The sequence below is a fragment of the Cynocephalus volans genome, chromosome 13 (genome assembly GCF_027409185.1).
Source record: "Cynocephalus volans isolate mCynVol1 chromosome 13, mCynVol1.pri, whole genome shotgun sequence".
Classification (NCBI taxonomy): domain Eukaryota; kingdom Metazoa; phylum Chordata; class Mammalia; order Dermoptera; family Cynocephalidae; genus Cynocephalus; species Cynocephalus volans.
Genome location: NC_084472.1, coordinates 32,515,354 through 32,540,652, shown reverse-complemented (window position 1 = coordinate 32,540,652; position 25,299 = coordinate 32,515,354). Strand labels below are relative to the sequence as shown.

The following is a 25,299-nucleotide window of genomic DNA, read 5'->3' as shown; positions in this document are numbered from 1 at the left end:
TTGCTTCTTTCATCCTGGCTACCGCCTCTCAGTCTCCTTTGCTGCTTCCTCCTTATCTTCAACCTTTAAATGGCCTCAGACCTCTTCTCTGCAACTACGCACTCTCTCAGTTATCATCTCCTCTAGGCTCAGGGCTTTAAATCCCATCCATAAACAGATCTGTCCCCACCCTCATCGAAGCTGCTTCTCCTGCAGCCATTTCCTGTCTCTGCTATGGAAACTTGGTCTCGTTGCTAATTCCAAATCCCTCAGAGTCATCTTTGATGCCTCCTGATCTTTCATTCTCTACATCAAATGCAGCAGGGCATCCTGTTGACTAAACCATCACGTTGTATCAAGAATCCCGGCCACTTTTCTCATCACCTCCACTGCCATGACCCTGGTCCACGCAGGCATGGGTACTTGCCTACAGCACTGCAGGGGTGTCCCTGCTGGTCTCTCTGCTTCCACTCTTGCCTATGACAGTCTATTCTTACCACAACAGCCACGTGCAGTATTAAAATGTCTGATCACATCTTTGTGCTCAAAGTCTTCTATCGGCACCACATTTTACTGAGAAAGGAAGCCAATGTCACAATGTCCCAGGCCTTTTATCACCTACCCCACCACCCCAGACACACATACCTAAGCCCCTTTAGCTATAGTAGCTTCTTCCCATTCCCAGAAGTTGGGCATGAGCTGGCCTCAGGGCCTTTGCCCCTCCTGGGACAAACTATATCCAGTTAATGACAGTTTGCTTCTTGACTTCCTTTAGGTCTTTGCTCAAATAGTATCTTCTCAGTGAAATCTTCCCTGGAGACCTTATTTAAAATTGTGTACTCTCCCTCCCTGCAGCACTGTTTATCATGTTTTCCTGCTCCGTTTTTCATCACGGTTCTTATCACTGTCTAATCTTCCACACATTTTACTTTTTTATTGTCTGCCTTCATCCTGTCTCTGGAATGGTTATAATTATTTGTTCAGTCACCTTCTTCATGGGATGTGAACTCCACGAGAGCAGGACTCAGGTTTGTCTTGCTCACTGTTGTATCCCCAGCACCTATAACGACTAAGGAATGAACCAGCAGGAACGTTATTCTGCTGGGTTTGCTTCCTCGGAGCTAGCAGGGCTGTGCCGTGGGCGCTTCAGGACGTGAGCTCCGTCAGCCACACAGCGCTTTTGTGGACACTCGTGTCGGGATGTGGCAGGAGATCGAGGCTGTGCAGGTGAGCCTCAGGAGTGCCATTCAGCTGAAGGACAGCACCCCTCCAACCTGCTGAGGGAGGACACTGGCTCTAGCCACATGGCCCTGCCTTGGTCTCAGAGGAGGCATTTACTGGGGGAACACAAGCGACCTCCCTGGGGCTCTGTTCTTTGTGGTCTGCTCAGCAGTGATCTAACCTGACCTAACCTGAGGCCCCCTTAATACCAGAACAGGGAGCTCTCAAACCCCCTCTTTTAGGTTTTAAGAACAAAATACACTTAGCTATGAGATGGAATTTGAGGATATGACTGAGAAATCTGGTCACCTGTAGTCTTCACAACTAGACAGACAGTCCTGTAAACAGGGACACTGCTCTGATGCCAGGAGGCTACAGCAGATAAAGTGGCCGATCTTTCGGAACAGACTGTCCGGCTCTTTCTCCATTTACTGGGGAATGTTGGCATTTTCTTATTTTGGCAACAGGGAAAAGAGCATAATCAGGTAATATTTTTAAATGCTGGTTTTCTTGCTTGTTCTCTTCATTCATTTACGTCTTCTTTCATCATTTTGTAGTGTCCCTTTGTCCTCAGTAATTTCCTTTGCTCTGAAGTCTACTTTATCAGATATTACTATTGCCGTTCCTGCTTTTCTTTGCTTAATACGTACATGATATATCTTTTCCCAGTTTTTAACTTTCAGTCTACCTATGTTGTTATGTTTGAAAAGAGTTTTATAGACAGCATACAATTGGGTCATTTTTTTGTTTGTTTTAATCCACTCTGCCAATCTGTCACTTAAAGCAATTGGCATGTGAGGGCGTAAGTCTGCCATTTTATTTGTTTTGTGTGTTCCCTCTGTTTCAACTACTGTTTTTCCTTCCTTGGTCTCCTCTGAGTTACCCAAACATTTTTTAGAATTTCATTTTGATTTACCTATAGTGTTTTTAAGTACATTGCTTCATACGGTGTTCTTACTGCTTGCTCTAGGTATTACAATACACACACTAACTTACCAGTCTACTAGTGTGATATTTCACCACTTTGAAGTGCAGATACCTTATTTCCATTCAGATCCTTTTACCTTCCCCACATTTGAAATCTAATTGTCTTATTTCCTCTACATACATAGAGCACTACACCAAATGGTGTTATAATTTTGCTTCAACCATCAAATGTGATTTAAGAAACCTATGAGGAGAAAGTCTATTTTATTTACCCTGTCTTCACCCACTGTGTTGTTCGTTCTTTCCTGAAGTTCGGAGCCTTCTTCTGTCCCCTCCTTTCTGTTTGGAGAACTTCCTTTAGTCTTCCTTTAAGGGGATGTCAGCTAGTGACACACTTGCTTAGTTTCATCTGAGAATGTCCTTATTTTCCCTTCATTCTTAAAGTATACTTTTGCTGGGTATGGAATTGATGGCTGATAGCTCTTTTCTTTCAGCACTTGAAAAACACTGTGCCCCTTCCTGCTGGCCTACGTGGTTTCAGATGAGAAATCTGCTGTCAGTTGAACTGATTACTTCCCTGTAATGAATATGTTGTTTCTTTCTAGCCTCTTTTTTCATTTTTTTCGTCTGTAGTTTTCAGAAGTTTGATTGTCATTTGTCACAGTACAGATGTCGTTGAATTTATCCTGTTTGGAGTTAGCTCAGCTTCTTAAATCTGTAAGTTTATGCCTTTTGACAAATTTGGAAAGTTTGGGGCCTTATTTCTTCAAGCATTTTTTAGCACTGCACTTTTTCTCTGCTACTGCTCGGACTCCAATGAAATGAATGTTAGATCTATTCTCATGGTCCCACAGGTCCCTGAAGCTCTGTTCATCTTTTTCAATTTATTTTTTCCCTGTTATTCAGATTTGGTAATTTCTACTGATATGTTTTTGTATTATTTCCTTTGCTGTCTCCAATCTACTATTAAGCCCATCCAGTGAGTATGCTATTTTGTTCATTGTATTTTTCAGTTCTATAATTTCCTTTTGGTTCTTTTCTTTTATCTTCCATTTCTTCACTAAGATATTTCATTTTTTCATTTCCTGTTAGTAACTGCTCACTGAAGCATTATTATGATGGCTACTTCAAAATCCTTGTCACAAGCTTCCAACATCTTGCTCATCCCAGTGTTGACATCTGTTGATTGTATTTTCCTATTCAAATTGTGATTGCCCTAGTTTTTGATGGGATAAGTGATTTTCTATTGTATCCTGGACATTTTGGGTATTATTTGCTGTACTTTGCATCTACCTAATCTTCTCTTTTAGCAGACAGTCACCCTTTTTAGGTGCCCCTTCCTGCTGGCTTTGGTGGAGGTGGATGTTCAGGTCCTGCTGTTACCACCCCTAAATGAGTGTTGTCTCACACTGCAGATGAACAAGGAAATGGGACCACGAGCTCACACCGCCTCACTGCAGATGGGCAGAGAAGGTGGACCACTGGCTCGCACTGCCTCGTTGCCTCTGAGTGAAGGTTGGAGGCTCAGCTCCCTGTTGGTCCCCACTGACTCTGGGTCAGATTTTCCATTAGTGCTTGTCTAGGAAGGACGAGTACAAGTATTAATGGCCAAAAAGCTTTTCTTTTCTGTTAGGCAATCTGATTCCCAAACTTTTGGCTAGGGTAGGCTTTATTTGGAGCTTCACTGTCATGTCGTTTAAGTCCTGAAATTCCTAGGCAGCCTACTGCCTTCTTTCAACTTTCAGAGTCCTCCTATGATTGATTGTTCTGTTATGCCCACGGTTTTGCAATATTCATTTTTAAGAGGGAGGACCCAGGAGGAATGGAGTTTTCCCATCACAGACAGACATATTCTCATTCATCTATTCACTGATGGTTTTGTGAGACCCTACTATGTTCTGGGCACTCAGCTAGGAAATATAAGGACTCACAGTGAATACAACAGACATTCCCATCTTCACAAAGCTTACATTCAAGTGGAAACAAAGGCAAATGATGCAAGTAATCATAACAAAGTGTGATGAATGCTATGATGAAGGTTCTCACACTAACGCCACAGAGCAAAACACAAGACACACAAAAAACCAAACCACACAAATGGAATAAGTTGAGTCTCTTTAAAGCCCTACAAATTCATTTTTGACAAAATTACTAGAAATGAGATTGAGAATAATTTTAATCATCTCTAAGGTTCCTTTGTGATTTAATTGACAACATTCTGAAAAGCAAGAGCTATTATGACAGAGCTGCCGTGACTCCACAACTGCTGATGGGGCCTAAGAGCAGTGGGATTTCTTAATAACCAGTAAGCTACAGCCAATGAACATAATCAAATCTCTTAACAGCACCAGAGTGAAGCAGAAAAATCACTGAAAAGCCCTAATTCCTGAGTCTGTACACTTGAACACTATCCACTTTTGATAGAAAGTCATTGGTTCTTCACTGGGAGCAAAATCTCCATTTTTGGAAAGTTGTCCTTATTTGGAAGAATATTGGACAATCTGATCCAAGAAAATTCTGTTCCCTGGCTTAGTTGTACTAATCCAACTTGTTGATATGCTTCAGGTCTGCTAAATCCAGAGATGAAGAATAATTCTTAAAACTATTCATAATAAATAAGGCCAAACTGATCAAGAAGACTTACCCTACACCCTGTACTATGACCATAATTACATTAAATGTGCATAACAACAAGTCAAATTTGGGAGACTAACACTAATCTGGCTTTGAAAGAAGTTCAGTAAATATCAGTGTATGAGTATGTAACACCTCTGAGCACATATATTTGCGACCAAAGACACAAGTTTTTCAATGCAATAATTCCTGAGATATAAACTAATAAAGTCTTTAACTCCTCATTTTCTACTGCAACACAGTGACTAGCACTACAGAGAATAAAATCTAGTAGTATGTTCTAACTGGGAAAGCTCAAATAGTAAGTATTTTAGACTAAGCCATTCACTGACAGGTCTTTTGTGGTTTCATTCATTCATTCAATTTTCATTTACTCATCTGTTTCAGAGACAATGTATTTTTAATCTGGGAACTAACAAGCCAGACATGGGTTATGGCTCCAGCTGGCAAGTCCTCATGGAGCCTTCATGCTGCTGTTTGGGCCCAAGACGTAGCTTCTCGAGTGTGCGCCACTCATACACAGCTTGATGAAGGGGGGCCCATAAGACATGACACCACTGGAGAGGAGTGTTTGTTGAGCAAGGCAACAGCCTACAAGTCATGGGTACCACTGACAGCATACAAGTCACGGGTAGGAAAACCAACTTTATGGTCTCACAGATTATATGAATCATTTACAATTTCTATAACCCTCTGTGGTACACTCCCCAAGTCCCTGGTGAGATCCTTTTAGGCCAAACCTATAATCTAACACTCCATTCGGTCCCTAATTGTAAAGTCACCACCCACAGGTGAACTAAATGAATATCAAGTGTAATACTGAAAAGATATAATTCTATATTTAGCACTTTATACTAAAGAAAAGAGTGGTCCTGAGTTTAATGTAGAAAACAACTTCAGTATATCCCAGTATAGCACATCAAATTGACCTCAGAGCACAGCGAACCACAATTTTTGGAAGTACTCATTCAATTCATTTTAACACATCTGTTCCAGTCTGAAATGTCCAACCATAATGATTTCACACGCTTCATTTAAAAAAATCTTTTAAGGGAATAGATAACAACATGACACATCTCTAAACTTAAATCAGAAACTGAAAAAAAGCTACACTTACATTATTAACAAACAATTAGAGGGAAGAGAGGAGTTTCTCTTTCAGGGCTTATTGCTCAGGAAAAGCTCTCATTATCTGGGCCCTTTTTCCACGCTTGGGAGTCGTGAATACAACAGCATGGCAGAGGGTCAGGGGCCACTTTCCCATGGGGCAGGAGACTGCTGGCTGGCTGACAGTGTGGCCACAGTCCTCACCTCCAGACATGGGGTGACACAGCCCAGTGAGTGAGCTGAGCCAGCAGGTCACCCCAGAGGCCAAGCTGGGGACAGGCTGTACAGCAAACCAGGTCCTCTGCCCCAGGATTCCTTGGAACGTGCTGAATGAGCCAAGGGGCCTTATTTACCAGTCTCCCCGTCCCTGGAGAGTTTGTCTTCCTTCTCCTCCCTCTCCAATGTGCTACTGGAGGACGAGATGCTGGAGGCGGAGCAGTTGTCCCTCTCGTTCACCTCCTCGTTCTTCCTCTCTTTCTCACTGAGGGAGGCGCTTTCCTCTGGCTCATGCTCCAGCGCCGGCTGCACTTCGTCCTCTGCTCCCTCTCCGGCAGAGGCTAAGTCCTGGCCGGCTTCGTCCACAACCTGCCCCGCCTCTGCCTCTGCTCCTGGCTCTGCCTCAGGTTCGGGCTCAGGATGCCCAGCACTCGCTGGTGGAGACAACAATGGAGGTTATGTTGACAACATGGATTTCTTAGAATTGTCAGTGAGATGTGGGAATGGATCTGAGTCTGACCTCTGTGCTGCTCTGTGATGGGCAGAAGTCTAACGATGGCTGCCAAGAGATGCCTGTCCTGTGGTTATGCAGCCAAACAGCAATCAAGGCACTGCTGTGAAGGGACTGTGTGGAGGATAATGAAAGTCCCAAGTCAGCTGACCTTAAGATATGGAGATTGACTAGGTGGGCCCGATCCAATCAGGAGACCCTTTTAAAACCTGAGTTTTCTGATTAGCAGCAGTAAAGGAAGTCAGGCAAACTGGAAGCACAAGAAGGATGTGACACATCACTGCTGGCTTTGAAGATGGAGGGGGCTGTGGCATGAGGAGTGTGGGTGGCCTCCCAAAGCTAAGAGCCACCCCTGGCCAACAGCCACAAAGAATAGGGATTATGATCCTGCAAACACAAGGAACTGGATTCTACCAACACCCTGAGTGAGCCCGCAGGTGGACTCTGCCCAGAGCCTCCCAAAGAGCCAGCTGCAGCCTTGATTTTGGCCTTGTGATGGCTGACGGCCCAGGCTGAGCACCAGCTGAGCTGTGCTGGACTTCTGCGAAAGTGGTGAGACAATGTACGGGTGTGGTTTTCAATCGCTATGGCTTAGAAATTTCTTACCCAGCAATGAAAAACTAATACATGGTCCTTCTGCCCCTTCAAGAAAAGAGTAACAAAATCCCCTATGAATCAAGCTGAAAAGCAAGCAGCAGCCTAATGTTTTATGAACTCAGTGGCTAAACCAGTGTGGCCACCCTTCGCTTGGAGAGGCTTGCTCATAATGTGAAGTTAGTCCATCATTTTGAAAGATATTTAGAAGCATCACTCATGGGCGCAGGACTATTTGTAAACTTATCTAGATTGGGGATTTGTTGCTGGTACCCAGGTACATACTCATGTTCTCACTTGAGTAATCCTCTAGGGAGCAGAGAAATGGCAACGTGTGGCTTATGCATGTTTTTGCCATGAGCTGTGGATACCTAGCAAAATGATTGAGAATGCAAAAAACTGAGCCAACTGCCCCACGTGAAGGCCAGAGGAGGATGGATCATTTCCCTTAGGCTGGGTAAGGCCACACTGCTGGAACCCTGACAGTGTACTCCCCAAGCATGTTCTCCAGCCCATGGCACACACTACTTGAAGCTATGTAGAAATTCAGACAGGATCTGCATGTGGCAGGAACCGGGAGAGACCCGCTCAGACCTCACAAGAACAAGCAGATCATGCCTCTGTGGAGGCATCCTGCCGGCTCAGGTAATGGGCTGGCGAGGCGGCACACAGAGCTGGCCCTCAGCAGGCCAGGCGCCGGCGGTACACAGGGGAGGGAAACTCAGGCCTCACCGGGCAGGGGGCCCAGCTGTCCTTAGCTTCCCAGCATAAGTCACTCTGCCAGGACTCACTGGGCCCAGCACTGCTCCCAAGCTGCCTTCCCCCGACAATGAGTCAGGGAGCTGGGGAGGGAGGGAAGCAGAGAGGATGAAACGCCATCCTTTCCTTATGTTTCAGGGTAATCACCAAACACCACAGGGAAGAAAAACTCCAATCCCCCCAAGTGTCCTTCAGGTAGGAACTGGGGATGGAGTGGGGACCTCCTCCATGATGACATGTGCACCTTCCACAGGGGACTCCAGCCTCATGCAGGAATCTGCTTCCAGGGAAGACTGGAGGGGAGGGGGTGGGGCAGCAAAGCACCCCCCAACCCACCCTCACAAGCCAAATGGCACACATGTAAACCCACATGCCTGAGCTTTTCCTTAAAAGTAGAAACTGGGCTGGGTAATGGGAAAGAGTGAACATGCCTTTCAGAAAAATTCCATTGGTGCCGTAGGAATCTATGGTAATTTCTTTGTCATCTGATAATAGAGTATTTAGCAAAGAAATACAAAACCCCATTAGTTTTACAAGCATGGCAAAAGCACAGCTTTAGCAATGGCAGTGTCATCATTTGGTTGACAGAAAGCACATGTTTTTGCACACATTTACTTCAGAATAGCTACATCAAAAGGAAAATGTGTTCCCAACAGCCTAGCATTTGGTATGCACTGAAGTTTTAATTGGTGAGCATATGGCGAAAACTGGCGAGGGTGCCTCCTGGTGGCTTTACCACTGACAGGGAGAGGGGTTCAGTTGGTTGCCATAAGCCTGAGTCTACCCACCATCCTAGGAGACTCGGCAGATGAAGCAGGAGAATCCGTGACTGGTGGGAGTCTGACTTTAGCCTACATGTATGCGCTGCCATGTTTCATTCCACTTAACATACAGGACTCTGCTCCAGCAGTGACTCTGGCCCCCTGATTTGCTCAGGCTGCTGGACAGGTATGGTAAAGGACATGCAAGCTCAGGAAAAGCCACACAATCTTGGGAACCAACAGTGCAACTGCATTCCACTATGTTAAGGCATAATGTCATGGAATCGGACATTTAAATTTGCGACTCCAACCGTTGGGCTGACTTCCTTTTTTCATGACTACTGGGAAGGTAGTCACCTCCCAAACTGACCCCAGAACGCATGACTCATGAGGTCTGAATGCAGATCTGTGGCATGGACGTCTGTCCTAGTGATGAACAAATTAAGTAGCAGTCACATGCATGCAAGTCAAGCAAAACAAGCGGAAATCAGGAATGAAGATGTCCAGCAGCAGGAAACACAGATTCCAGACAACCTCTGCACTACGTAAACCAGGCAACACAGGAGAAATCGACAAAACACAAAACCCTGCTTTCAGAGAGCTCACCAGTTGGCGAGGGACACAGGACATAGAAACCCATCCACAGGGGCCACAGTGATGTGTGGTCCAGCCCCAAGTGAGGGGCCTGGCTGTTTAACCAAACACAGGAACAACAAGGGAAAAGCCTGTGCGAGGGTCAAGACCTCACCCTTCTCTCACATTGGGGAGCCCCCAGTGCGTGGTCTCGGGGCCGAAGTTCTTGTCAGTTCTTGTCAGTTCTTGTCAATATTGTCCTAGGAAGTCCCTAAGATGGCCTAAGACTCCACACCAGAATGTTTCTCCTCCCTTTTCCATTCTCTTCCATCAGGACCTCCCTCATGAACACCCCCCCCCCCACACACACACACACGAGGAACTATATAAATTTGTAGGAAAAGTCCTAAAAGGAGCCAAAATCTTTGTCAACACCTACGGATATAAACAGTATTTACTACTTCCCTCTGTTACTAGTCCCAGTATTTAATGAGCCTTTCTCTGGCCCAACAACGTCAGTGGTGAGAGCCACGATGACACATGAGACAAGCCCAGCTCTGTTGTGATGGAGGTTACAGAGGAACAGAGAAGAGAGATCCTAAACGTCCTGCCACAGCCTCTGTGTGACAAAGGTGCAAGCGGCACAGGGAAACCCCAGCCTCTCAGCTCCCATCAGACACAACAAAAAAATACTCATGAATGTGATGGGTGTTCTAAGATCAAATGCACGGCACCCTGGGAAGGTATGGCAAGGGTCTTTGGCAAGGTCTGGGAGGGGACATAAATCTCTGTGCCAAGATGACATTGAAGCAGAGTCTTCCAGGGATGAAAAGGAATTAAAGAAGGAAAAAGTAGCCTGAGAATGCTCACACAGAGATTTGGAGCACACAGCGTGCTGAAGGACATGACAGGCGCCCAGTGTGGCTGTAGCTCAGTGAAAGAGACCACAGGGCCACCTGGGGCTAGGGCAACAGGCCTCGTGTGCTAAGGAAAGGACCTGAGACTCTACCCTAAGGGCAGTGACAGCTGCATCAGGTAGACATAGGTTACGTCTCATTTGTCTGAGATGACCCTGCCCCCCATGTCACACGCAAACCATCCTTGGTGCTGGAACAGCTCAGACATGCCTGTGTGCCACAGCGGGAGGCTCCATGTCAGTGTGGAACGGGGAGTCGCCTGAAGCGCGCCCTGTAGACCCAGAGGCAGAGGAGGACGAGGTGAATGCCAACCGAGGGAGCTCCAGAGAAGCGAACAGAAGCCCAGCGCCATCACAAGAACACAGGGGTAAGGGACTGACACCAGCCAGCAGGGAGAAGTTCTCCACCCAGACATGAACTGGCAGAAGTGTGTGGGCATTCAAGGGGAGCAGAGGGCTCTGCAGGCTGCTGGCTCTCTTTGAGGAGCAATTACTGAGCACTTCACGTGAACCACCTACTGAAATCCTCACGACCTGTTAATGGGGAGGGCTCCATGATCACCCTCAGGAAGCCGAGGCTGGGGAGAAGGTGGCCAGGGGGGAAGGCGCAGGGCGTCCACTCCCAAGTGCATGCCTGTAAGGACCCCACAGGCTCAGAAGAGACTGTGATAAACCAAACCCTCCAGGTCAGGAGCTGCTAAGGCTCCCCATAGGGACACTTGTCCACAATCACGTCAGACGAAGGAAGGATGATCTGCCCGCATCTCCGGGGCTGCACAGGGAGGAAGGGACCTTCAAAAAGGACTGCGGCCAGGTGCCTAGGCAGCCCTTCTCCTGGTGGTGGGCATGATTTTGGAAATGAAGAGAGGACATGGCAAGGTATGCCTGGCAACATTAAAGGCCTCCAAAACTGGGATCTGTCTCCCTGGAGCACAGCCTGAGAGAGCAGACTGATGGGATCTTAGCATCACCAGAATGCACTTAGCAAAGACCAGAAAAATGTATTTGGCCAGAAGCTGCACTGACCTGATTCAAAGGGCTTTAAACTAGATTTGAAAGTTGGAGTGGGGGAATAAAAGAGAGGAGAAAAAAAAAAATCAAAATTGAACTGAATAAAAGGATATGGTATTGGATGATTTATGCAAGGTGGAAGAAATAAGAGGGAAGAGTCCACGGTGTCCTCAGAAGGAAGTAACAGGAAACCATTCTGTGGAGAAAGACCCATAACCAGAACACAGCTACTAAAAGGAATTCTTTATCCCAAAGAAAGAGTCATTACAGGAGTGAGAGGGTTGGGGAGCCAGGATGGGAACCCATCAACATGAGAACCCCTGAGACAGAGGCAAAACCTGTGTTTTTCTTGAACAAAGGGCTGCCCTGTCAGATAGAGACTGTGGCTGGTGTTTTCCTCATGCATATCACAAAACTGGGCAAGAAAGGGACAAAGAGCAGGTCTGAGGAGTTCAGCTAGCTTGTCCCCTATCCCAAGTCAGCCAGGGCAGATATAGACTCTTACTATCACACGTTCTCTTTCTCCTACAGAAAGCCTAACCCAGCTCCTCAGTCTGATCCCAAAAGCCTCACTGGACATCAGGCCCTGCTTGGCCTTAAGTGAAGTAAGACCCACAATATGAAGTAAGGATTAATGTCCCCATGTGAGAAATGCAGAGGCATGTTCAGAGACATTAGGCAACTTACCCAGGCCTACACAGCAGGCTGGATATCCACTCTCAGACTGCTCCCCCAGACCCACTCTCTGTTCTGCTCTCTGCAGAGGGCATTTCCTGCATCAGCTTACCCTCTCACTTTCACATGGGCCGGCCCCTGGGAGGTACTAGCCAAGGCGGAAGGAAAGAGAAGCTGGAGTATTCATGCCCCCACCCCCTTCACGCAGGGCCACAGTTTGGCAAAGGCTATCAGGCCACCATTTCTGGGCCATGGTCTCCCTCCCCTGGCTAAGGCTCTTACCAAGTGTCAGTCACTCACCAAGTCCCTTCAGGCCTCATAGTGGGAATAGTGTTTATGGCTTCCCACTGCCGTTAGCTCTGGGTGCTTCACCACCCTTTAGGTCAAGGGACCCCACACCTCCACAAATAGTGCCTTCATTGAACACCTGAAGTAGCCCTCTGAGTGTATACCATCTACTTCCAACAGGACCTCGCCGACAAGCAGATCTCATGCTAATGGAGCAGGTATGTGAACCCAGACTGGCCCACCTGAAAAGCTCTGGCTGGTAATCACAATGTTACACTGTGTGGTGGGCGACCTAAGCCACAAAGGAGAAGTATATAATCATTCCTAAATAAACACATACATGGCGGGCACTAACGTTCCAACTCTGCTTCCATCAATGTCCCCGACAGGTGCGTCCATAGTGTCCAATTGGAATCCCGTCATGCAATTTTTCTTTGAAGAGATAAACTGCTGGTAGAAAGAACTGATGGTAGAAAGAACTGAACTTAATAAGTCTTCGGATGGCTTCAATCAATTTCAATCTGTGGTAGTGTCTCAATGACTTTGCCAGGACTTGGCTTTCTGGCAGGTCTTATGAAAAAAACCAAGGGCTGGGCCACCCAATTCTATAATAGTTGCTAGAAATTCTGTAGATTCCAGGGACCTCCCCAGTTCAGAGCTAATAACTAACACCATTGACTTTAGACATGTGGTTTAATCACATAAATCTGAAAAAGGTCCCAGGAGAAAAACTCACAACTTTGAAAATTCTTTAAACTTTGCCTTTGGTATTGGGCCAGTTCCTGCTAAGCTGTTCACTTAGATTTACTCTAGAGCAGGGTTTCTTAGATTCATTACTACGGATAGTTGGGGCTGAATAATTCCTTATAGCTGGATGCTGTCCTGTGCATTGTAGGATGTCTAAAAGCTTCCCCAGCTTCTGCTCACTAGAGACCTGTATCACCAACCCCCTGCCACTCCTTTGCCATTATGACAACCAAAAACGTCTCCAAACACTGCCAAATGTCCCCTGGAGAGCAAAATTCCCCAACTGAGAATCATTGCTGTATAGGAAAAGTTTCATTAGGATGGGTACAAACTCAGCTACTCCAGCTTTACAAAAACACTTTATCACCTGCAAAATACTGGTTCAACAGTCTAATTAAACTTGTATGCCTTCAAAATTAAGTCGAGCTTTGCCCTCAAATTTCAGAGCTAGATTTTCTAAATAGGTTCAGGCCCAAGCCACCTCTTAGGATGAAAACTATACATGGTCAAAATTACCTTCCAAATCCCTTTGGAAGGTGCCACTTTACAGACCCCATAACCATCTTCCATAGTTCCAACAATCAAGGTTTTCATTCAGCTTCAGTGGAACTTCATAAGACGTACTGGGCTTGCATTCATGGGTCATGTTACTCCTGAATACAAATCCTTAAACTCTAAAATCACATTTGATGCTGCAAGTTGCTCATACTACAAGAGAACATGGGAATCAGGAATGACTCGAAAACCACCAGATCCATAGCCCTTGTGTCATGCTCACTCAGGGACATGCACTTGAGTTGACTGTTGGACGGGATTATAAGCACTACTTAAATTATAATTTCCACTTCCCCCTCTTGCCTCTTAGATTATCCTTCTGAGTGAGTTCACTTGGTTAAATATGTATGATATAACTCTACTGTAGTGCCACAAAGAATAAAAAAGCAGCAGCCAATTTCAGGTCCAATTGCTGTAATATTGATAACATATAGTGTGAATAATCTTTTTCATACTATAAACAGAAAGTGAAAAGCAGTTTAAGGTTATTACATCATTTATTGTTGTATCATTATTTTGAACCCAAACCATACAACCCAAAACATCAACCCTAGGTTATGAAGACTTCCTCTGAGTTTGTTTAAATATCTTTTCTAAAGTCAGTTAGATGGTCTTATCTTGGTTCAAACAGTGTCAGCCGGGATTGACTTCAATATTCATTTGTCCTTGTATGCCCAGTATGGCTGATGGAGCTCCTGTGTTAACCAGATGTTCACTTTCTTATAAGAAAAAAACAGAAAAAAAGACTTTCTTCAAGAACGAAGGCACTAATTCCAAAATGGTGATGCTTTTCAATAGCCCCTATTGCTCTTGTCAAGTCTCAGACTGAAACATTGAAGATGGCAAAACAAAAACTGCTATTTTGGAAACTATATTAGTCCATTTTCTGTTGCTTAAAACAGAATACCTGAAAGTGGGTAATTTATAAAGAAAGGAAATTTATTTCTTACAGTTCTGGAGGCTGGGAAGTCCATGGTCTAGTCAGAGCATCTGGTAAGGGCCTTCTTCTGGGTGGAAACTCTCCAAAGAGTCCCATGGCAACCAGGGTGTCACATGGCAAGCATGGCATGAGCAAGAAAGTCAACATGCTCACTTGCTTTCCTTATAAAGCCATCAGAACCACTCACTTATAACCCACTAAACCATTAAACCATTAAACCATTACTCTATGAATGGATCAATCCATGCATGAGGACAAAGTCCTCTTGATCCAATCACCTCTTAAAGGCCCCACCTTTCAAATACTATAATAGAATTCCCCACCCTCTTAACACTATTACAATGAGGATCAAGTTTCCAACACATAAACTTTTGGGGGACACTCAATCCATAGCAGAAGATATTTGCTAGCATTAAAATGAATAGTCCTCAATAATATTACCTAGTAAATAAATTGATTGAGCTTGAGTTTTTGGACCAATTCATGTTTTCAGGCTTAGCAGAATGTAGTTACTCTTAATTAGGTATTCTAATGTGATTAGTAGCAAAACTCATTCATTCAATAAATATTTATGGAGACATATCATATGCCAAGCATTGTGCTAGGCACAGGAAACTCAGATGGGAAAAAATATCCTCCTTAAAATATTTTTTAGGCTAAAATTTTCTATTAAGTCATAGCCCAAAAGACATTATAAGACCAAAACAACTAAAATCTAAAGAAAATTATTAGCTCTTTCTGCCAGTAGATTCTGACCAGAACCAGCTGCCTGCAATTGGGGTATGACAAGAAATCCCACTTTTAAATTCTCACCCCAAAGAGTTAACCCTTCCTCACTTACATCTGGTCACTCATGGATGTAGCTTTCCAGTTAGCCAACAACCCAGTTTGTCTGTACTTGTCTGCAAACTCATTCACAAAGAAATGGAGATCTGGAATTGGAATAAAATTCACTTAAAATAAGGGGTGCAATGGACAGAATGCTTATGCCCACCCCTCCCTCATTCATCTGTTGAAATCCTAACTCCCAAGGTGATGGTATTAGAAGGTGGGGCCTTTGAAAGGTGATTTGGTCAAGAGGCAGGAGCTCTCATGAATGAGATTAGTGCCACTGTAAAAGAGGACAGAGAGCTAGCCAGCCCCTTCCACCATGCGAGGACACAGCAAGGAAGTGTCATCTATGAACTAGGAAGCTGACCCTCACCAGACACCAAATCTACCAGCATCTGGTTCTTGGACCTTTCAGCCTCCAGAACTATGAGGAATAAATGTCTGTTGTTTATAAGCCACCCAGTTTACAGTATTTTGTTATAGCAGCCTGAATGGACTAAGGCAAGGGGTATTTTTAAAGTCAGTTGAATAAATGTCTTAACTATCAATTTATCAAGAATCATCTCTGAATTTTCTCCCTCTGTTAGAGTTGGATCCTCAGGAAGAAATGCCTCATAAATTTTATGTTAACTCTCTGCAAAAGTTTCCTATTTTTGAGGCCAACATCATTTAGTCAGTCCTTATAGAATTGCCTACAGAGTCAAAGTCCATCCATCACCCATGCAGAAAATTTCTTCCCGGGTAAAGGGGAAATAGCCATCTCTATATATTAATGTATCTGCTTTCTGCTCCCCCCCACCATGTTTGTCCATTCACCAACTCATAAAAACATTTATTGATGCCTATTCTGCCTCAAGCACTGGGAGACAACGGAAGGTGAGCACAGGGACGGGCCATATCCTGAGGAGCATGTGAATGAGGGGAGGACCACCCATCACATGACAGTGAGATAAGCCCAAATCCCAACTGTGCATGAGATACAAGGGACGGGCTGGCCGGTTAGTCAGTTGGTTAGAGTGCGGTGTTATAATAACAATGTCAAGGATTTAGATCCCCATACTGGCCAGCCTCCCAAAAAAGAAAAAGATGTTAGGGAGACACAAAAGAGGAATCAAAGGAGGCTCTGGGGAAGAAAAGAAGCTTCCACTAGATGGGTAGGAATCCCGTGGGAACCCAGTGGCAGAGGGTGCCCCATGCACAGGGGCACGCTCAGGAGAACATGGCACTTTGCAGGTACTGATAGTGGTTGAATGCAGATGGAGCATAAGATGTGGGGTGGCTGTGGTGGTAAGACACTGGTAGCAGGGACCGGATACCAAAGGGTCTGGAATGCCATGTCAGGTCTGAACTTATGTCGTAGATAATGGAGAGCACAAGAGGATTTTAAAAACAAGGTATAGATATGATCTGGGGGGATCAGATTGCTGAGTAGAACCTGGGAGACGGAGTAAAGCTAGACCTGTGAGCCAAACTGACTCCATTTTCCTTGCAGAGGACACTGCTACTTTTCCACTCCTTAGTCTTGAGACCCCCCAGGGCACATGATTACTCCATGGCCTGCCCTGATAAAATAAACTGAGATAAAAGGGGAATAGATATTCACTGAGCTCCAAAACCCCTCCCCAAGGCTTGTTTACTATAATTGTAAAAATTAAGTTACAGATTAACCTTAAGACCCCTTTAGGACCTTCTCCATGTACACAAAGGTTCAAGGTGACTGCTACAACGACCTCCTTGGAGACTGTGCAAGGACCAAAGCCTTAACTGAGCATGCTTCCATGATGCAACCAGGGAGAACAGACTAGACCACCTCCAGTGACACTGGTCTGCACCCCTTAACTTCTTTCCCTATGAAAAAAAATCCTGAACAGCTCCCCTCGGGGAGCTAGCTTTCCTGTAGCTACCCCTCTTACACCTATGTCTATCTCTTCTTTTTTATTTATTTATTTTTTTAAAAGATGACCAGTAAGGGGATCTCAACCCTTGCCTTGGTGTTGTCAGCACCACGCTCTCCCAAGTGAGCCAACCGGCCATCCCTATATACTATCCGAACCCATGGCCTTGGTGTTATCAGCACCGCACTCTCCCGAGTGAGCCACGGGCTGGCTCTCTATCTCTTCTTTTAATAAAGTGATGCTTGCTTTACTGCTGGATACATTGCTCATTTCTATGACTTTGGTACCCAAGAGCCTAATGTGGTAACACCTGGAAGAAATGAGACCTATTAGAAGCAATTGAAATGGTCCAGATCAGAGGCAGTTAAGGCCAGGACTAAGGCACTGGCAATAGAGAAAGAGAAAAGAAAGCTGAGGAGAAAAAGGGTCACAAGACACTTGGTGAGTGATGGGTGTGGGGGTGAGCATTGAGGGAGAAGTCAAATATTATTTCTAGCTTCTAGGACTGGGTCAAGACAGATGGCCCAGATGAGGACTAGAAGGTACAAGCAGGTTTGGGGGTGGGGTTTATGCATGAGATGGGGACACCTTCCATCTGAATGTCCCCCACCCCCAGATCAGCACGTGGCAAGTCTAAGAAGTCTGAAGGACACTCAGATGGAGTTATCTGGGGAGATGGGATACACAAACTCTGAGCCCAAGAAGGCCACGGCTGGAGATACATGCCTAGAGTTTTCTGCAAACGGGGGTGGGGGGTTTGGGGGTTAGCTGAAAGTCACAGGTGGAAACTCAAGAGCCCAGCAAGAGGGTGTGGCATGAAAAGAGAGGAGAGCTGGGGGGGAACTGTGGAAAAACCCATCACTTAAGCGGCAGGCAGAAGAAAGGTCAGCAAGAAGACCACAACAAAACGATGAAGAAGACTGAGACAAAATGCTGAGAAAACAGCAATGAGAAATGTAGACGACAGGAAAGGCAGAAAACATATCAAGTCTGCAGAGGGATCCAGAAGCATTGGATCCAGAAAGTCAATGAAAAGTTCCTGGAACTTCCTGATGTATCTGGTTGAGGCAGCTTTCTCAGACAAGTTCCACCCTCAGAAGGCTCTAAAGATGCAGTTATGTCCAAGGCAGACAAGACGCATTACAGGGTCACTGAAACCAGGGGTTCTCTTGAAAAAGCACAGTTAGGGACTGGCAAACCAATGTGTGCTCATCTGGCTACACTACAGGTATTGTATCATTTTGTGCAAATGTGTTTCAGGGTGGACAGGGGAAAGGAAGGGATGCTGGAAGGAAAGGAGGAGGGGTAGAGATGCCACAGTGGTGACTAAGGTTCTCAGCACAGACAAGGACAGCAGAAGGATCCTGACAGTTATTCTCCTTTGCTATTTGCCAGGTCTCAGTCATTGACTAGAAGTCCAAAGTACCATGGACTGAAGTACCTCACTGTCCCGATACATGGAGTCTCCTGACTGCACCTGGAAGTGCTGTCGCAAGGCTCCCGCCTGGGATAAAAGCCAACCAGCCAGATTCCTTGCAAGCACCTCCAGGTGCAGGCAAGCTCGTTCCCTCCCAGCACCTGCTCTTGGCAGGTCCTGCAGCTCCTGATCCTCTTTCTTCTTTGTTAAATAAGAACAAGCATGCTAATTGCTGTTCAAAACTTGAATTTTTTTTATTTACATTAAACAGACTTTAGGGCACAAATCTGACAGCAAAGGTTGGTTAAAAACTATCATAATCTAATGTTGGGAAACAATTCTCTATGGATCTCTCATGTTTTACAGTCTTGGAAGCAGAGACACTGCTAGCCCTTGTTCTGGACAATCCTTCTAAGGATGTGTGCATAGCAAATAATCTTGGAAGATGGAGATAGTGCCTCTCTCCAGAGCAAACAGCTGGCTGGTTTACTGCCCACTCTAATAAAGATAACATTTCCCGTTGGGACAAAAGGAAGGCATGCTACGGACCATTATAAAAGACTTAGGGTTCCTAAGCTCAGGGTTCCCCTCCTCAGACTCCTTACAGTATGTGCACAGCTTTCACTGGGCCCCTTGATTCACCTCACCTTGTGGGAACTGGGGCTTGGGGAAACAGCACAAATACTGATACTCTGGCCACTAGTATTGCTACAAGTAGTAAGTTCCTCTTCTCTGACCCAGAAGTTTCATGTCTTCTGCCAGCATCCACAAAACGGTGGCAGGCTAACTTACTAGTTTACAATTAGGGTAAAGTCTTAGACTCTTCACAGTTCTTGACACTTTAGCTGCCTGTAAAATAAATCATTGTGTTGACCAGATAATGCTCTTCTTTACCAACTTTCCCAGTGCCATTCTATGCCTTGTCTTTACTTAAGGTTTATACGTTGGCTACTTCAAAAAGACTCAAGACTATTTAATGTTTCAAAATATGGTGCAAGAAAACATACTGCAGGCAACTATCATTCTCTAAATGAAGAAAAAGGGAAATTTTTGCCTTTTCCCATTTTTAGAGACTGGGATATGGCAAAGCAGAAAAATCCAATGATTTGCAAATACTCTCAATAAAGTCCCACAGCAGGTGCTGCAAGTAGGGCTTTGGGTAGGATTGCTGAGAGATTTTGTCTAATTGACCAAATAGCATTAAATAGTGGCAGTCAGGTGAGGTATGGGGAGGTGGAGGAGCCCTAAGTCACAGAACCACAAGGAATCTAGTTTCCTGCCAATTCATGGAATACTGGACTTGAGGTGTCCCAAAGCTTCATGTAAGGGAACCAGCATGCATTAGGCTGATGATTGACGACATTCTATTGCTACTGTGCCAGTTGGAAATAGGATACCAGATGTTTCTGATTTCTGCCATGTGGATTAGGTAACTTAGAAGAGTGTCTACACCTTGAGGAAACTCAAAACACGTTATACAACAAAGGTGACAAAGACGTTCAGACAATGGTAACAATGATGACAGCCAAGATGATGAATGGATGGCCACAAGAAAAATGATTATTCACTTAAATGAACTGAACATTTCATGATATAACTATATGTCTGTACTTTATTTCCAGGTTTGAGGATCAGAAGGCTAGAGAAATTATATTTACTGGTACTTTAAATGCCTGGATGTGTGAGAGCAAATATCATATACCACCGTCAACAATTTCTGTAAAAGCTGCCAGGTAAGTGCTAGTGAGTAGGCCATGGAAGCGCAGGCCATATCTTATATCTCTAGGGCCGAACAGTGAGACATTCGGAAATACCTAGGAATCTGATTACAAGGAGAAAAAAAAATCACTGTTGAACATATTTGTCCCTGACATAAAATTAATACAGTGTAGCAAAAATTTCAAATGCATTTCTAAAGTATTATTTCCGCGTGCAATGTGGAGTGCGCCAAGCTAACAATAAAACCTAGCCATTATGTACGCTTTTATAGCTAGGTTAGTGGGTGAAAGCCACTTAATTCTTGACAGCAACTTCCTTTCACTGGGCAAGGTCATTTCTTTCTACCTGGCCGCAGGAGGGAGCAAGGTGGGAACACAGCTTTCACTATCCAGGGGAGGCACTTCAAGCCTGGGACACCCTGCAGGAACCACCATCAACATCTGGTTTCCAGATCAGTAGTTTTTCTCTTTGTGCTCAGAAAATAGGTTACCTGGATCTGACACACACTGGGATAATAGGTTACCTGCCTATACTGATTTCACTTATGGGTACTCAAATCGGTTTTTTTTTTTTTTTTAATCCTCAGAGCAATTTCCTCAAGAGGCATACTGAAAAACTCTACCCCAATAAAAACACTATCTTTTTCTCTGATTGATGAGAATAACTTACTTGTTTCCAGAGTCATCTGTGAGTTTCTTAAAATAATAGGAAATAAACTTACTCGATATATATTCTGATGCATATCCCCAGGCTCAGTGAAAACAAGAAAAGGATATCAAAGCAGTAGATGAAGAGAGATGTCCTTCCACGTTTACCTAAACTTTGGGGTGACTGTCTCCATTAATTACAGCGCAGTGCAAATGAGAACACACGTTTATGTCTTTTCCTCACTTGAGCCTGGTAGTTTTACACAGAGGAAAAATACCTAGACCATCACCATTAATACTCAGTCTAAGTAGTATCGGGACACACGTCTGCTGTGAGCCACAGGAGGGCCAGATGGAAAAATAATTCAAGCACACATTGACTTGGTGGTGGGGGTTAGTGGCATCATTTATACAAAAGTTACAGCAGATTTAGCAGGGAAGGGTTTTGGCTCAAAGAGCTCACTAGATGGCACATAATACTATTGGTATTTTACCCTTAGCCCTTCCTTTTTTAAAAATATATTTTGTAAGAGAAAAGGAAAAGAAGTTTTTAATGTTTTCATATCTTTCACTTTTAAAAGTTTGCCAGAGTCTAAGTACAGAGGTATAATAAAAGAACTCATACAGTGACTTTTAATCTTGAAGCACATATAATTCAATAACAAACATTAGTTTTTCCTTTTCTTGTAAATATAATTATGAAATATAGGCTGCAGTTTTGCAGATATTGGGGAGAGGGTCAGCAAAGGGATGGTGTGGCATCAATGTGAACGCCACAAATACTGTGGAACCACCACTCCCCGGTAAATGGCTGGGATGGGAGTCAAAACTCTGGTTCCACTCCCAGCACTGTGCCGACAAGATCTGAAGCCGATCTTCCAATCTATTTGAGCCTCAGCAGAGTATGGATTAATAACATCTTTCCTACTTACCTAGATGCACAACAAGATCTTAAATAAGAGGCATTTGGGAAGAAGGGGCAGAGCGCTATGAAAATGTGAAGTGTATTATGATCATATGATCCCACAAGGATAAAGAGCATGAAAGCAAGTCAATCCCTGGCACGTTTGGACCACATATGCCAGGTGTTTGATGCAGGACAAACATCTGGATTTGTGATTATATTTTTGAGATATTGTAAATGTTAGGGATAAGCAAAAAGTTATTTTTAACATTTGAAAATGGGATGTAGTAAAAAGAATAGACTATTAATTGGATACCAACAGAATGCTTCAAAGAACAGTAACAAACTAGGTGAAGAAAAACCTTTCCGTCATACCAACTATGTATTTCTGTCAGATGGGCAAAAGTCTCCAAACCAGAAGCCACAGCAACTCTTTTTGAGACCATCCTTTTACAGCATTTCTTTTCATATGCTTATAATTTCCAGTTTTGTAAATCAGCTACATATTAGGAAAATTATATTAGAATATTTTCCTGGTTCCAACTGATGTGGATCACAATTACTTAACATATGATGGACAGCACTTCTAGATCTCAAAACAGCCAGATTTTTCTTTTCAGTAAAAAGCAGTATCATATGCTGCTATTTTATTAATTTGTAATTATGTATAAATTCAAGTCCAGTATTCCTTTTGCTGATGCACATATCATTTATTGTGTGTTTTTAGTCAAACATTCGCTCATTCTCTATTAATCCTTTCCCTGAGAGGAAAATAACATTTGCTATTTATCTTTCTGAAAGCATACTAAAATAACTTTGTATTTCCCCAAATGCATACTGTATGTATACAAAACAAATATTTTGTGTTCTTATTGAAGTTTAAAACATTCTGTATTTTTAATTGCATAGAATGGCCTCAAATTCAATGTAACTGGACAAAATTCTTGAGGAACTGTCTTTTGCCACAAACATCAAGTAGATTAAAAATTGGAGGACAATCATTTATAGATACTGACAATTCCCTCTTAGCTTAGGGCTGTTCCATATTTCACAGCTTAGACAATCATTCTGTAAAATGCTGGAGGTACAAATCAGAGTTAAAAGTCCCAAGATTAAGTGCTGAACCACATCTTTTGCAGGGGGATGCTTTTCTTATTGCCTCTGGAAATACCACGACGTAGATATAGCAATGATATAAGGCAGGGTTTGGAAAGCACATAGCTGTTACAGAACAGTTTGTTTTCCTGAGTCTCAGAGTGTCAATATTTTAAGACCAACATTACTCATCTATGACTGAGCCATCTGCCTGGGACAATCTTCCACAGCCAAGGGACCAGGAGTAACTGGATGAGATGGAAAGCTGGGGCAGAGCCAGCCAGCTCCTGCAGAATGAGGCCCGAGGTTTGGAAAGCCATCAAAGAATTGGACAGACAGTATCGTTCAGTTACATCTAGTTCTGCTGAGGTCAGGAAGTCCTTCCTTGTTTAAGTTAAACTTTAGGCCATATTTAGTCAACCCTCCTGGAGCTAAAAGTTAGTGTCTCTGCTGCCTTCAGTTGGCTAAGTTACATCAGGCTGTAAGCCACAGCACTTGATTAAACCAACAGTGCAAGCGGCAGAGTTAATCAACATGCACTCCAAAAGCGTCTGTGAGGGAGAACCATCCTCTGTGTTAACGTGAAAGAAAACGGACCCGTAATGCACAGAGCAATCAGGAAAACTGCTGATGCTCAAGGCTGCAGTGAACAATATCGTTGTTTTTCTCCAAATAAAGCTAAGATGACTGAGAATCTCTTCAGGGAGAGCCTGCCTGTCTGCACATAAGCATGTACTATACAAACACAGACCCAACCAAGTGCCAATAATTTTTATTATTTTAATTTTTTCTTCTTCAATATTTAACTGCCATTTTCTCTAGGTCTGCATTTTTCTTTGCTTGCTTTAATTAATTTGATCCTCCGTCAGTTTAATTTAAACCAGACCAACAGTCCCTAGGGTAAGAACATTCAAAAGTGGTCACTTTATGGGCAGACCCATATATCCAAATATAAAGTACTAAATTAATACCCCGGCATTTAGGATTAAATGTCAAAGTAAGTCTTATTTTCTATATTCTCCCTTTTCAATGATCATACATTGACAACGTTTATAAATCACTTTGCTTTAATATAAGTGGCTCTGAAAACACCAAGTTTATTAGTGACAACGCAGGCTGTAGCCATCCCCTAAACTTATCCATAGTTGCTGTTTTAGTATTAGTTTGCAGGTTGGAATTATTACTACTGCCCAGAAGAAGCCTATCTGCTGTTAATCCAGCAGTCTTCCCTCCACTCACCTTGGGGATGCTGAGGTGTTTCCAGGGAGAAGGAGGATACTGTGAGAGCCTCTTGTGAGTCTAGAGATGCAGGGCTATGGCTCAGAGGGGCAGGGGACGCAGGGGATGCTGGCGAGGTCAGGTCCAAGGAGAGGTCAGCTCTGCCCCGGCTTTCACTCCGGCTTCTCAGCTCCTTCTCATGCGCCTCAGCTGCCAACTGCTCCAAGTATTTGTATCTGAAAGTTAAATTCCAAAGGGTTTCCGTAAAAAGAAAGAGGAGCCCGTGGCTGATGCTTGTTTATGGATGAAACACCTGCAGAGTGAGCTGGTTTCCTGATGCACAGAGCACAGCGCGGGGCTGACTGGAGGTCCAGTCTGCCAAAAACACCCAGCACAGCCAAGATGCTAATGATTAAAAATCCCGCATCATTCATAACCAAACAAATTGGGGGAAGTGGCAACATCACACAGTCCCTGGAAACTGGATCACTGCCGCAGAATCCTATTTGGCTTTTTGAGGAAACATTTGTACAAATAAGCAAAACAGCAATAATGACCATCCAAAAGCCCCAACAATGACAGCTGAGAACCAAACCTCCTCAGAGCTCACAGCTGTGAAATGGGAGGGTGCCTTGGTGTGGCAGGGAGGAACAGTGCCCCCAAAATACCAAAAGGGGTTGCTTGGATGAAGGCCTGTCTGAATTTCTGAACCTGCTTCAATGCTAATGGCAATGCAACTGGAATTCACTTTGTTCTCTGTGTCGACCATGGAAACTTTTTTATATACTAAAATATTTCTGAGTAGGACTCAGACATCCAATAGCTCGGACCTGACGTCACATATAGTTTATTCATCAAAGTCAGTCTCAAAGAACAAAGATACATCTGTTTTGCATTTCAGGCAGGCAGAACCCACTAACTGTTTATTAAGACCAGCTACCAATCATATTCCTCATAGTGCGCTTTATAGATCAGACCAAAATAACTTTGAAATATGTGCCTCTTCCAGATGTCTGCTAATTTTACCCACCATTATTTGTTCCGAAATAAATTTATGAATTCAGCTGTAGCAGGTTCCTATCTTACCCTCTACTGAAATTTGAAACAGCTTATTCAAGACCCTCACTCGACATTCATCCACTTCACTTCTTCAGCACCT

General features: G+C 44.0%; 1 protein-coding gene across 2 annotated transcripts in view; it reads right to left on the bottom strand.

Moving 5' to 3' along the window:
• The window catches only part of FHOD3 (formin homology 2 domain containing 3), a 478,616-nt gene that overhangs the window by 57,483 nt on the left and 395,834 nt on the right, over nt 1-25,299 (bottom strand). For both annotated transcript variants that reach the window (XM_063076795.1, XM_063076796.1), the window contains 2 exons: nt 24,162-24,376; nt 6,222-6,518 (listed from right to left, as the gene is read on the bottom strand). In XM_063076795.1, the coding sequence (XP_062932865.1) occupies nt 6,222-6,518; nt 24,162-24,376 (512 nt within the window). The remainder of the gene's footprint in view (nt 1-6,221; nt 6,519-24,161; nt 24,377-25,299) is intronic.